The sequence below is a fragment of the Zonotrichia albicollis genome, chromosome 29 (assembly GCF_047830755.1).
Source record: "Zonotrichia albicollis isolate bZonAlb1 chromosome 29, bZonAlb1.hap1, whole genome shotgun sequence".
Taxonomy (NCBI): domain Eukaryota; kingdom Metazoa; phylum Chordata; class Aves; order Passeriformes; family Passerellidae; genus Zonotrichia; species Zonotrichia albicollis.
Genome location: NC_133847.1, coordinates 5,524,184 through 5,537,009, shown reverse-complemented (window position 1 = coordinate 5,537,009; position 12,826 = coordinate 5,524,184). Strand labels below are relative to the sequence as shown.

The following is a 12,826-nucleotide window of genomic DNA, read 5'->3' as shown; positions in this document are numbered from 1 at the left end:
GGCACAGCACCAATCCCAGCAGCTCAGGGAAGTGCTGCTGGAACATGAGGAACCTAGTTATCCACTCTATTATACTCCTTAAACTGCTCCATCAAAGGCAAAGTGTTCAGCTAAACATCTGGAATCATTAGCAAGGCTTCAGCTGCACATCCGCCCTCGCGGGGCAGGGAGGGAGAGCAGCTCCTCAGCTCCTTCCCAGCACGTGCTCACATCTCTCTGCTGAGCCTCCACGGGCAAGGAACGGCACAGGACAGGCTCTGCTCTGCAGAAATGCTGGGAGGGCTTCCTCCCAAGGCACACACTGTGTTAATCCCCATCTCCCCTCTCCCTCAGCCAGGGAGTCCCTCCTGAGCCTGCTGGGGACTGCATGCTGCACCTGATACCTGTTCTCAAGCTTCATGTGCAGTCCTCACTGCACACTTCAGACCCTTTTCAACTCTCCTTATCAACTTCTTCTTATCATGGAATCCCAGAATGTTTTGGGTTGAAAGGGGCCTTAAAGCCCATCCAGTGGACACTTTCCACTGGCCCAGGTGGCTCCAAGCCCTTTCCAACCTGGCCTTGAAGCCTGACTTCTCTAGACCTGGTCATAGTAAAGCTCAAACTTCTCCTTTCACCTTCTGCCCAGGAGAGCTCACACACAGGAACAGCACAGGGCAAACAAAATTACAAAAGACAGAAGGTACCAGCAGGGTGAGATTCCCCATGTGAGGAGATGGGAGAGTTGGAAGCAAACGCACTCAGCCCTACACATCAGCTTTTTAGACTGAGGGGGTAAGACAGGGAAAAAAGGAAGGAAGGAAATACTGAGGAAAATAAAGAGCACCTGAGTCCAGCCCCAGGCATCCTTCTGCTGGCACGAGAGCCCCACTGCCTGTGCAGCAGCTCAGAACGGGTGTCATGCCAAGATTCTCTAGCCCCTACTCATTCCTCCTGTCAGACCTTCCTCAGACAGATCACTGATACAAGAAGATTGTTTTTCCTTATCCCTCCCTTTCTCCCAAGCGTTTCTCCTCTCCCCCACCCTTGGATCCTTTCCCACCCCGCCTCTCCCAGATCCCTCATGGGCAACACCAGTACTTGGAGCAGACAGCAGCTCACACAGAGCTCTACACTCACCCAACCTCAGGGGTTCCTGCTTGGGTTTAATACTCCCCTGCTGAGGACAGAATAGATTGAAGATGGCACCCGTGCTCCTCTTGGGAATCACTAGCTGGAAGCTGGGCTTATTCCCCATCTTGCTGAGGCAACAACGGCCACTAAGATGCTGGAACTAAGCTCTACTGCAAGGGTGCACATGCCAGAGATCCTCAGGGCCTTGGCTGAATCTCAGGCCTTGGAACAGGATGGCATGCAGGCTCCAAGCCATCCAAGGCTCCTTGCACAGTGCCCAGCCAGCCTCATTTATCAGGACAGACACAGCATGCGGGGATTTGAGCCACAGTTTTCTTCATAACAAGCAGCTCAGGTGTCCTAAAGCCAGGGAAGGTCTCCAGCCACCAGCTTCCCCTCCACTGTGGGTTTCCCTGTGTGGGGGATCCCCAAGGACAAGCACAGATCCCAGCAAAGGGCACTCATGGTGCACAGGTCTGTCCTGCACAGGTAAGGACAGGGACTGACACTCCTGCAGCCAGGTGCCCATGATACAGACATGGTGCCCCTGGCCATGCACACACATCCCAGTTGACGTGGACATGCAGAACTGTCCCTATCCATGGACACACATCCCACTTGTGCAGGAGCACCAGGACATGCAGAACTGTGTCCCTATCCATGGACACACATACCTCATTCATGCAGGGGCACCTGGCCATGCAGGACTGTCCCTATCCATGCACACACATACCCCATTCATGCAGGGGCACCTGGCCATGCAGAACTGTGTCCCTATCCATGCACACACATTCCACTTGTGCAGGAGCACCTGGACATGCAGGGCTGTCCCTGTCCATGCACACACAGAGCCCATTAATGCAGGGCTGTCCCTGTCCATGCACACACAGAGCCCATTAATGCAGGACTGTCCCTATCCATGCACACACATCCCACTTGTGCAGGAGCACCAGGACCACCATGGGACCACCATGCAGGACCATGTTCCCTGTGCAGGTCAGGCAGCCCCAGGCTCTCCCCATGCAGACACACGATGCCACAGGCACAAACCATGGCACATTCCCATTTTGTACAGGCCCCACCAAGGCTCCCATGCACGAGCAGGACACGTGCCCAGGGCATCCCTGCGCTCATGCTGGGACACTCAGCTCCGGCCGTGCCCACTCCCACACGTGCACTCAGGACCCTGCTCCCACTCCCTTACATTTCACCGTGATCTGGGCCACGGCTTCTATGACTCCCAGGCTGGACATGGCCACGCAGGTGTAGTTGGCAGAGTCCTTGACGTCCGTGAGCTCCAGGACGTTCCTGCCCACGGGCATGTCATCCTCGGGCGTCAGGTCCTCTGCTCCCTGCATCCACTTCACGTAGGGCATGGGCGACCCCACGGCCACGCAGGTGATGTTGACGTTGCCCCCGGGCATGATTTCATGGCTGACAGGGAGGATGGAGAAGCGAGGGGCCACACGGCGAACTGTGGACGAGACGCACAGAGGTAACAAAAAAACAAAACGGAAAAGCAAAACCAAAACGAACGAACAGAAAAACGAAGAGGGAAAAAAATAAAAATTCAAAATAAAAAAAAAAGAAAAAGAAAAAGGAAAGGAAAGAAAAGAAAGGAGAAAAAGAAAAAAGAGTAAAAGATAATTTAAATATAGATGGGGTTTGTCACAGTTTATTTTCTTCCTTCATTTAAAAACAAAACAAAAAGGCAAAGAAATTAAAAAATCAAAAACCGAAAACCAAAAAAACTCCAAATAAATTCGTACTTCACAAACAATATATAGAATATAGACATAAAAGCGATATTTCATAGCAACAGGGTTCCATTGATCAAGATTAGACCCATCACAGCACAGATAAATACACAAAAATTTATTAGCAATTTCTCATCTTTACTGGCAAGAGCTGGCATGGCGAGAGCCCAAACTTCTCCTCCGTGGCCTCTGGGGCCCCCAGCTCCCCGCTCCACACCCCGGGAACCTGCTCCTCCCTCTCTCTCCCGTGGGGTCTGGGTCCTGACCCCCTTCTCCTGAGGAACAGCCCCTCCACCAGCACCCAGCGTGGTCCAGGTGCTCCCTCCAGAGAGGGGCCCTCTCCCACCCGGGGCTGCTGCAGACGTGGGATGGGCGGCCAGGAGAAGGTTGGGATGGGGATGGAAACTTCTCAACGTTTTGCCTTGTTGGACCCAGAGAATTCAACAAAGAGAGAAGGATCGCATCCCCAGATTCCAGACGCTCCACTTGGGAAGTGAAAGGCGAAAGGATAAACGAGGGAGGAGAGGGAGTCCCCGGAGCGGGACAGAATTTGGTTGGTGTCTGCGTGTGAGAAGCATCCAGGGGAACTCAGCCCCCCTGGAGCGAGAGAGAGTGTGGAAAAGATGAGAAACTCTAATGAAATTTTTGTGGTTTTCGGGTATAGAAACCCTAACGAAGCCTCTTTAAGATCTGACACGGTTCCATCGATAGATGCAGCTCTCAGAGTCACAAACATCATGCAAAATAGGTAAAAAAGAGAGAGAGAGAAAGAGAGAAAGAGAGAGGAAAATGCAGAGAAATATAATTTCTGGGCGGTAGCAAATGCCCACATGGATACTGGATAGAAAGTGAGCGACAGAGAAAGGAAGGAAGACCAGGAGAAGGAGAACAAGAGGGGAAGGGAGAAAGAAGAGAGAGAGAGAGGGAGGGGAGGGGGAAACCCACTTTAATGCTGCATACTTTTTCTAGCTGATGTGACTCAATGTGGTGGCTCACATTGTCACATCTCAGCCCTGGCGGAATAATAAATAGAATAGAATTAATAAGAAAAACAAGGTAATGAAACTTTTAACGTTGAGAAAACAGTGACATGTTCTGTGCATCTCCTTAGCAGAGAGGTGGATGCAGCTTCCAGACCTTACACAGGAAGAACATGGACGCAAAGGGGAGGCTGTGGTTTCCTTGGCTCCATTTTCTGAGCTGCCTGGGCTGGCTGGAGGGATGCTGGGTGCCCTTCCTTAAGGGGGAAAGCAGGGGAATGGACAAAGGAGAATGTGTGTGGATCAGAGAGGGCCTGGGGAGGGGGCTGAGGGCAGGGTCTCCTCCCACAAGAAAGACAAAAGGAGACAGGACCCGGGGAAAATGCAGGAACTGCAGCAGCTGGAGGGGAGCAGGGGTGCAGGGTTCCTCCAGCTCCAGGGACAGCCATGCAGGAGCTGCCACAGGCAGGGTGGGCGAGGGGCAGGAGGGCCTGGGGGGCTGAGAACTCCCTGTTCCTGCTCTCTGTTCCCAGGTAACCTCTGCACAACCACTCCAAGGCTTGGTGGCTTTGCCTCGTGCCACAGCAAAGCAAAGGACAGCAGGGCTGAGCCTGCCATTGTCCCTCCCAGTGCCTTCAGATGTCCCCTGGAACTGTCTTGGGGCTTGCTGGTGTTTGTCTTGCAGCTTTGTGGATCTTTTCCAAGGGGAAGGGCACTGCCAGGAGAGGCTGTTTGTTGTTTAGTGGGGCTTTGGCAAACAAATGCCAACCGCAGCCCCCGCAAGGTGACAAAGGACATTGTCACAGCAAGGTCTGCTCTCCCCATTGGGCTGTCAGACCCTTTTCTGTGAGAACCAGTAGCCAGGAACCAGCACTGGGAGGCAAGGAAGAGAAGACTTCCAGACTGGTGGCATTTGGAGCTCAGAGGGGACAAAGGGAATTCCTGCATGCAGGGATTTGCAGAGAGAACGGGGGGCATGCCCTCAGCTGGGAGAAGGATGGGGATGTGGAGAGAGGGGCTGCAAGCTCACCTGGCCACTGACACTAGAAGATGATTTTCTACCTGCAGAAAGGTGTAGGGAGGTGTTTGTTCCAGCTCTGGCTCAAAGGATCAGGCAAGCTGCTCCTTGCTCCCTCCTGCCACTGGGGAGAACACTCAGCCCTAGCCACGAGGGTGCATCCCTGTTCCCCACTCCATCCTGCTTCCCACTGCTCCCAGAAGTTCCACACTTCAGAAAATGGAGCCAGGTGGAAACCACACCTGTCACAGTCTGAGACAAGATGGAGAGAACTCGGAAAGAAACAAGTGGGGTCAACATGCAGACAGATCTTGGGGTGGGGATGACTCTTCTGAGGGGGGGCTGGTAGGTGACCTTCTGGAGAGGGGAGGCAAGGTGGGAAAGGTGAGGAGGAATGGGGAGACACGTCCGGACAGGATCCGGGCAGCAAACAGCATCAACAGCAACAAACAACGGCAGGTGGGATGCAAACACTGAGTTGTCATGGAAACAGAACAAGACAATTAATCCAAACCGAAGCTAATCGCAAAGAAATGAAACCCAACTGAAAAAGAAAGGGAAAAAGTAAAATAAAAATAAAAATAAAAAAAAAAACAAGAAAAGAAAAAGAAAGAACAAACCAGAATTTAATAACTGAAAAGCATCATCTGATGTAGGGCGGAGTGCTGAGAATCGGAGTCTGAAGGGAACCCACTGTTCCTGCCTGTGGTTTTGGGCAGGGAAGGAGAAATCCACTCACAAAACACAAGCTCAGGGGCTGCACAGAGCACGTTCCCAAAAAGAGCAGCCCTGCCCTCCTCCTGACAGCTGCCAGGGTGCAGGTCAGCCCTGGGGTCTCAGGGATCCTTACTTTGGGCTGGTTTAGTGGCATTTGTCCCCTACAAGGGAAGCACCCAGCACCTCTGGATGCCAGCCCTCAGCACCGCCCCTTCCACAAGGAGGGAGAATTTGGATTACGGCTGATACGAGCCCAAAACAGGCAGCAGCACTTCCTTGGTGCATCCTGGTTTAAAAAAAAACTAAACTCTCCTGTGTGCACAGATATACCAACATCCACACACTGATCTAAGATGGGAAAAGAACTCCAGTTAAATGTTGGGGACCTCAGAGAGTCCCCTGGATACAGCCCTGCTGTGAGAAGCACAATAAGGCACAGGGTTCATCTCTGGCTACCCAGAACCATCAGGCTGCTGCTTATTTTAATTGCTGTAACATTTGCATTTGGCTGGGGACAGGGAATTTGTCAAACTGAGAATCTCTAGGTCAGCCTTTAGGTCAAGGCCCAGGAGGAGGAGAGCCGTGGTGGAAAGGAAGCTGGAGATGGAATCAACACCAATTCCAGCTCTGGGTCCAGCTCCACAGCAGCTGAAGGAGGGGAATTTCACAAGAAAAAAACCAGGTGAAGAGATCCCTTCCATTTTGCTATCCAGCACCTTCAAAGGATCAGGAAGAACAGAACTGCCCTCTCTGGAAAGGAAACATCGGGATGGGGCAGTCAGGGCTCTGCTTTATAAACACTTGCCTAATAACACTTTTCCCAGTTTCTGGTGCAAGAAGGACCTTCCCTGAGTTCCAGGGGTGTTTGGTTTCCAGGCCAGCTTTGGCAGACCCCGCATGCGTACACGGATGTGCATGCTCCATGTGCAACAGCTCCCGACAGACACACACAGGCAGGCACACACAAACAGACATTGTCCATGGCCAAAAAACACTCAGGAGCTTTTTTTTTCAAACAAGGATACAGCTTGTTACAGATAGAACCAGATTCCAGGACTGGAGCTGGATGTTTGGGATGCAATTAAATTATTTCAATGCAGAGAAGCCATTTCAGAGGCACAGGAAAATTTTGTAAGTGCAGTTAGTTATGAGTCTGTTGAATTGTTGGATAAGCATTTCACACTGCAAATGTGCACCCCAAATTGTGTTCTTCTTTAAACAGAACAGATCCATAACTTTTCACACCCTTGGGAAGCCAATTGGTTTTGTTGCTGCTCACGGAGGCAGAGATTGACCCAGTTTGTGTTCTGTGAGTGGCATTTTTGGCTTTTTTTGGTCCCAATCAGCATGGCTCAGGTTCCCCATCACCACTCAGGGTCCACAAGGTGAGAGGTGTTTTTGCAAGATTTACAGACCTGATTGGAAGAAACACTGGGAGGTCCAGGGTTGACTTTTGCAACACCAAAATCCATCCTTAAAATGTGCTCCCATGATGCTGCTAATGAGAGAAACCTGAGGACCAACCAGTTTGTGCTGAGGAACCCCACCAGCTGCTCTTTTAAAGCCCCTTCCAGATTCCCTCAGAGAGAAAAAATGTTGGAGGAGGAGCGAGGTGGGGAAAGGAGAATGTCCTGGACAAGAACCTGTCACTTCAAACCCCGATTCACATTAAACCAACTCAAAGAGAAATGCATCTTATACCTTAAAGAAGAAATCAATCGAAAAAGGGAAACGAAAGAAAGTGAAGTGACTGGTTGAAAGCACCAAACAAAACCAAATGGTATTAAACATTTTGACACTCAGCAAGCTGCTGCTCCAAATGAGGTGAGAAGGCGGACATTATTGGCCATTTTGGGGAGACAGGAGTCATTCCGTCTTGCTCCAAAATGAGGAGGGGTAGGGGAAAGGGTGCCAAAATAATGTGCAGCCTCTACATTATTAGTGAAGCTTAGATTACACCTGTCCTCCCCTCCCAAATGTGGTCTGTCCCTGCCCCTGCGTGTCCGTGCAGCCGCCTCTGCCTCTCCCTGTCCCAATTCCAGGCTCATTCCCCTGGGCTGAGACCTTTTGGGCTTTGGATTTCCGACCTCTGCCCCTCCACAGGATGAGAAGCTTCCCTCCTCCTGCCCATCTCCTTCCTCATTTCCTTCACAGCAAAGAAAATAAATACGTAAATAGGTAGATTAATAAAGAATGAGACCAAGGCTTGGATTTGGTCTGGAGGAAATCCATTACCTTCCCAATAATTGTTACTTTTCACTTAAAAAACCACATTAGCTGAGCGACAGGCTGGCTGAACATCTCTGGTCTTTTGCAATTCTTTTTTTGTTTTTCCTGTTGTTTTTTTTTACAGGATTGAACAGAAAATAATCAGAATCCAATTGTTTTTCACGCAGCTCTGTAATTTTAAACACAGACTTGACTGGTTTAGTTTTTGTTATTTTAATTTGACAAGGTGTAATCTAATTTTTTCCCCTAAAACAAAGAGAACAGCGATGCAAAAGGTGTAAGAGACACAGGCAGGCAGAGATTTCGAGATCAGTACAGCACAGTGTTCCTGCAAAGTGCCCTCTATAGAGAGATAGTCATGTATATACATAGATATATACACAGTTTGGATTTTTTTTTTGATTGGTTTTTTTTTGGGGGGTGGCTTTTTGTATCCATTTCCATTTCCTGATACCCTTGAGAAATCCTTCTGCAGAAACACAGTGAAGTTTTTGTTTGCTTTGTTTGGTTTGGAACTAGAATTTCAGAGCTGAGGACACCCCAAACATGGACAGGGCGCTCCCCCACCCACAGAAATGCTAAAATAACCCTTTAAAATCATCCCAGAACTCTCCATCCCTCAGTTTTAGCACCTGGAAACTGGGCACTGCAGAGGCAGCTGTACAGCCCAGTGGTGGTTCTGCCTCCCTCCTTCTCCATTAAAGAATTTATCAATCTAGTCTAAAAAGGTATTAAAATTCCTACAGTTTAAACTACCAATGACTGCTTTGACCTTGTGGCTATTTGTTAAATCTCTAGTGCATGTGGAATTATTTCCTTCAACCTCTAAATGGGACTGAAAGGGAAAAAGCTCAGCAATGGTTCCACCTGGAACCAACCAGCAGCTCTGGTCTGATGGCCAAATTACTCATGTGCCAAACTTAACCCAGGCTACAGGCTAAATTATTGCTTAAATTAGTCACATTTTAATCTATTTTGAAGCTTTATTTCCTGAGGTGCTCGGCACACTATCCCTGCCCTTTCTGTGGGTTTTATTTTAATTGATTTCCACTAGTTCAGCTCTTACATGTTTTGCCCTGGCCTGGTTTCATCTTTGGTCTCTCAATGAGCTGAGGTTTTCCAGAGAGCCTTGGGAATGTTCTCAGCAGGGCTTGGGCTTCAGAACCTGGCTGGGGGTGACAAAGCTTGTGCTGATGGTGACAAGCAGCAAAGGCAGGGCCTGAGCAGGCACTGGGCTGCTTTAAATGCCTGCTGAGCCATTCACAGCTCCCTGGGCTGGAAAAGAGCACAGCCACAAGGAGCTGGAGCAGACAGCAGGAAGGATTATCCCTGCAGCATCCCAACTGCTGCCTTTTGTACCTCCTGACAGGGGCCCACTTTGTGAAAAAGGGGAAAATTCTTCATTCTGCTAAATTCAACCACGACAAGGCATCCTGTACCGGCAGCAGCAGCTCTGCACACCCAGGGGATCTGAAACTCAGCCCCCACAGCTCATCCCTCCTTCCTCTGGGACATGAGGTCCTCACACACAGGGCTCCATCCCAGCCAGCAGCTGGATTTTGGGATCAAACCATAACAATCAAGGTGGCCACCTGCAGCTTCCTAAATTAAGAGGAAAGCTGCAAAATAATCCATTTCCAGGGGGCAAAGCAGCTCTGGCCACAGGCCCAGGCTGAGGGGACACAGGCCCTGGCTGAGGGGACACAGGCCCAGGCTGAGGGGACACAGGCCCTGGCTGAGGGGACACAGGCCCTGGCTGAGGGGACACAGGCCCTGGCTGAGGCGGGACAGGCCCAGGCTGAGGGGACACAGATCCTGGCTGAGGGGACATTTGTCCTCTCTGGGGTAATGGCTGAGACCCCACATGGTTCCTGAATACAAACAAAAACACCACAGAGTGCTTTGGGCTGGAAGGGACCTCAAATTCCACCCAGTGCCACCCCTGCCATGGCAGGGACACCTTCCACTGTCCCAAGCTGCTCCAAGCCCCATCCAACCTGGCCTTGGGCAGCCTCTCAAACACCACCATGGGCAGACAGCTCTTCACTTGCAGGATTTTGAATACATCCTTTCCTGCAATCACTATGGGCCACAAGTCTGATGGCACTTGTCTCCCTGGGGATACAGAGAAGCATCCAAGGAGACTTTTGAAAGCCAGGTGAGCCCATATAAACCAGGATTCCCACCGAGGTGCTGGCGTGCCCCTAGAGCTGCACCCATCTTTTCACCAGCCACAGGTGAACCCTGGGCAGGTGGCTCAGCCTAAAGTGCCACACACCTGGGCTGGTGGCAGAGATCACCTCACCTGCTTCTGACCTGCTTTTGTGGTCTCCAGAAAGAAGCTTCTGCCTCTGCCCTCTGTTAGCACTCTGTTATTCTGGACCATGGCATGATCTGAGCTGCAATAACACACAAGGCAAATCCTGCACCAATAATTTCAAGCCCATGCCCATGGTTTGGGTTGGAAGGACCTTAAAGCCCATCCTGTTCTCCCAGGACACCTTCCACTAGACCAGGCTGCTCAGAGACCATAACTTTAGCAAACCACACAACCTCTTCTAGCCAGGTATCAAGTCCCTATTTCCTCACCCAGTGTCATTCCAGCCTATCATGATTACATCCCATTTAGCTTTAGTTTATCGTTGTTGATGTCATTATCTTTATTTTTATTGGCTCTTAAGGAAGAATTTAATCTTCAAGCCTTCTCAGATCACAAGAGATTCTTAGCAGCAGCAGTGCAGTTTGGCCATGTTAGAAATACTTTATAAAAGAGAAAATAAACAAATAAAAAATAATGGTGTATAAATCCCTTTTTAATTGCACCTAAATCCTGAAACTCAAACTCCTAGTCATGAAGGAAAATCCTGTAATTAGGAGTGATTATCACCTTTTAGTCCTAGGCAGGAGGGAGGTGGGATGGGAAAACCTTATTCCAAATGCTATTCCTTTTTCTTTTTTTAAAATAGAACAAGCATTTTTTCTCTTTTTTTCCTTTAAAAAGAGCCTTGAGACTCAGGGATTTTTTTTTGGCTATTGTTGGCATCCAAGTCAGAAGAGCCACAGCTGGTCTCTTCCCAGAGAATTCTCAAGAGAGCAGCATTTGGGAGTGGTACCCTGGTACCTATGGGGAGGGAGGAGACTCAGAAGGGGAGGGGAGAATACCAGCACTGAGGGTCCGAGCACTGAAATCTCAGCATTTTAAGAAAAAAGAGAAGGACAGACAGAGAGAAAGAGAGAGAGAGAGAAAGAGAGAGACAGATACTGTGTCAATACTGCACTGGATTTCTCAAAAAATCACACAGCTTTAATACCTGTGCCCTAGGAAAGCCACTCCTTTGGTAGCTGATTGAGAGGTGGGGACTGGCAGGAGAGGGAAAGGCATAGCCAGGGAAGGGCTGGCATTCTGCACAGGGGAAGCACCAAGCACCACTGGTACCACTGACACACTGCAAACCCCCTGTTCACTCTCCCATGTGCCTCACCCGCGCGGGATGCACACATGGGAGGCAACAGGAGCTTCTTGGGGATAAACAGGGAGATGAGAAGAGGGAAAAGAGGCATTTTCAGCTCCAATGTCACTGGCCAGTTTGCTGGTTGCTGTTTGCAATAGCTGCAGCTGCCAGATGTGCCCCGGCACTGCTGCAGTGCCTGCACAGCTGCACTTCTCCTTTAGGAAGGAGGCTCTGCCTTTGCTGGGCTGGGTTTTGAGGTGCCTGCACCAGGCAGCAGTGGGTAAATCCCAGAAGGGAGCAGGACAATGGGGAGAGGCAGAGCCAGGAGGCAGCTGCCCTTCCCTCCCAGCCCTCCCAGGACGAGGTGTCACCTCCTCCACAGGATTCTGCCTGGGGCTGGGGCTCTGCTTGCACTCGAGGGTGCTTCAGGAGAGAGCAGAGTGGGATTTGGGATCAGCAGCTCTCTGTCAGTGCCCTGCTGGGCTGACAGCTCCTGGTGTTACTGGAGGGAACTGGGCAGCGACCAGTGAGCGAGCTCCCACGGCTGGGGAAGCCTCTGGAGCAGGGTCAGGGCTTTTCTTTGTGTGAACAAGAGCCACACCTCAAGAAATAAATAAACAATAACGTGACCCAGGGTCTGCTCTAACTCTTGGAATGACCCCCTGGGTTCTCACCATCTTTTCCACTTCCCAGATCCCTCCCTCCCCCAAAACAAAGGCTTGTCCCAAATAGCAGGGCTTCCATGGACAGGCGTTAGAGCTGTGTGACTCCTTTCCTCCTGCAGGGATTGAGGAGTTCAGTTACCACCGGGTGGGCAGGAACACTGGCTTCTCACAATGCGTTTGGAATAAACTACAGCACAGCATAACCAATCAAAACAGAAACAGGAAATCAAGAGAAAGCAAAAAACCCAACAGAACCAAAAATTTGGAAAGTAAGAGTAAATCCACTTCAAAGAAACCAGAATTGTAGAACGGAAAAGAAACGATACATATTTATATATCGAAAAAAAGAATTCATAATTTAAAAAGTGGCATGCAAAGAAGATTGTTACATTCTCCTATCATGCATCAGGCCCAATGTCCAAACGGCAAGGTAACCATGACGACAAAAAAGTGCAAGAACTCAGCAACATTACCAAAGGATGCATAGAGAGGCCCACAATGCAACTCAACTCATCTCCGTGAGACCCGGGAATGCGCGGGTCTCGCTCATCTTAAAGATTTCTTGCTTTTTCTCTTTTCATTTTTTAATTTTTTTTTTCATTTTTTTTTTTCTCTTACGAATGTAAAAATGTGGGTAAAGAAAGTAAAAAAGAAAAAAACCACACCAACCTTCTCGTAGCTCTGAGGGATGTTAAGGGGGTTTGATGCGGAACACAATGACATGAGGAGAAGAGAAAAATAGGGGAAACACAGAGAGAGTAAAAAAAGGCCTTCTCAAGGCTGTCAGCTGCAAATTGATTGATTTTTTTTTTTTCTCTTAACCGAAATAAAAAGAAAGGAAAAAAAAATGAAGATAGTAACGACCCTCTTTCCTGCCTTCCTAACGCTCCCCCTC

At 49.7% G+C, this 12,826-nt stretch overlaps 1 protein-coding gene across 1 annotated transcript in view; it reads right to left on the bottom strand.

The window, feature by feature from the left end:
* The window catches only part of PTPRS (protein tyrosine phosphatase receptor type S), a 128,460-nt gene that overhangs the window by 43,427 nt on the left and 72,207 nt on the right, over window positions 1-12,826 (bottom strand). The window contains exons 7-8 of the mRNA XM_074528550.1: window positions 12,601-12,612; window positions 2,318-2,587 (exon numbers count right to left, since the gene is read on the bottom strand). Of these exons, the coding sequence (XP_074384651.1) occupies window positions 2,318-2,587; window positions 12,601-12,612 (282 nt within the window). The remainder of the gene's footprint in view (window positions 1-2,317; window positions 2,588-12,600; window positions 12,613-12,826) is intronic.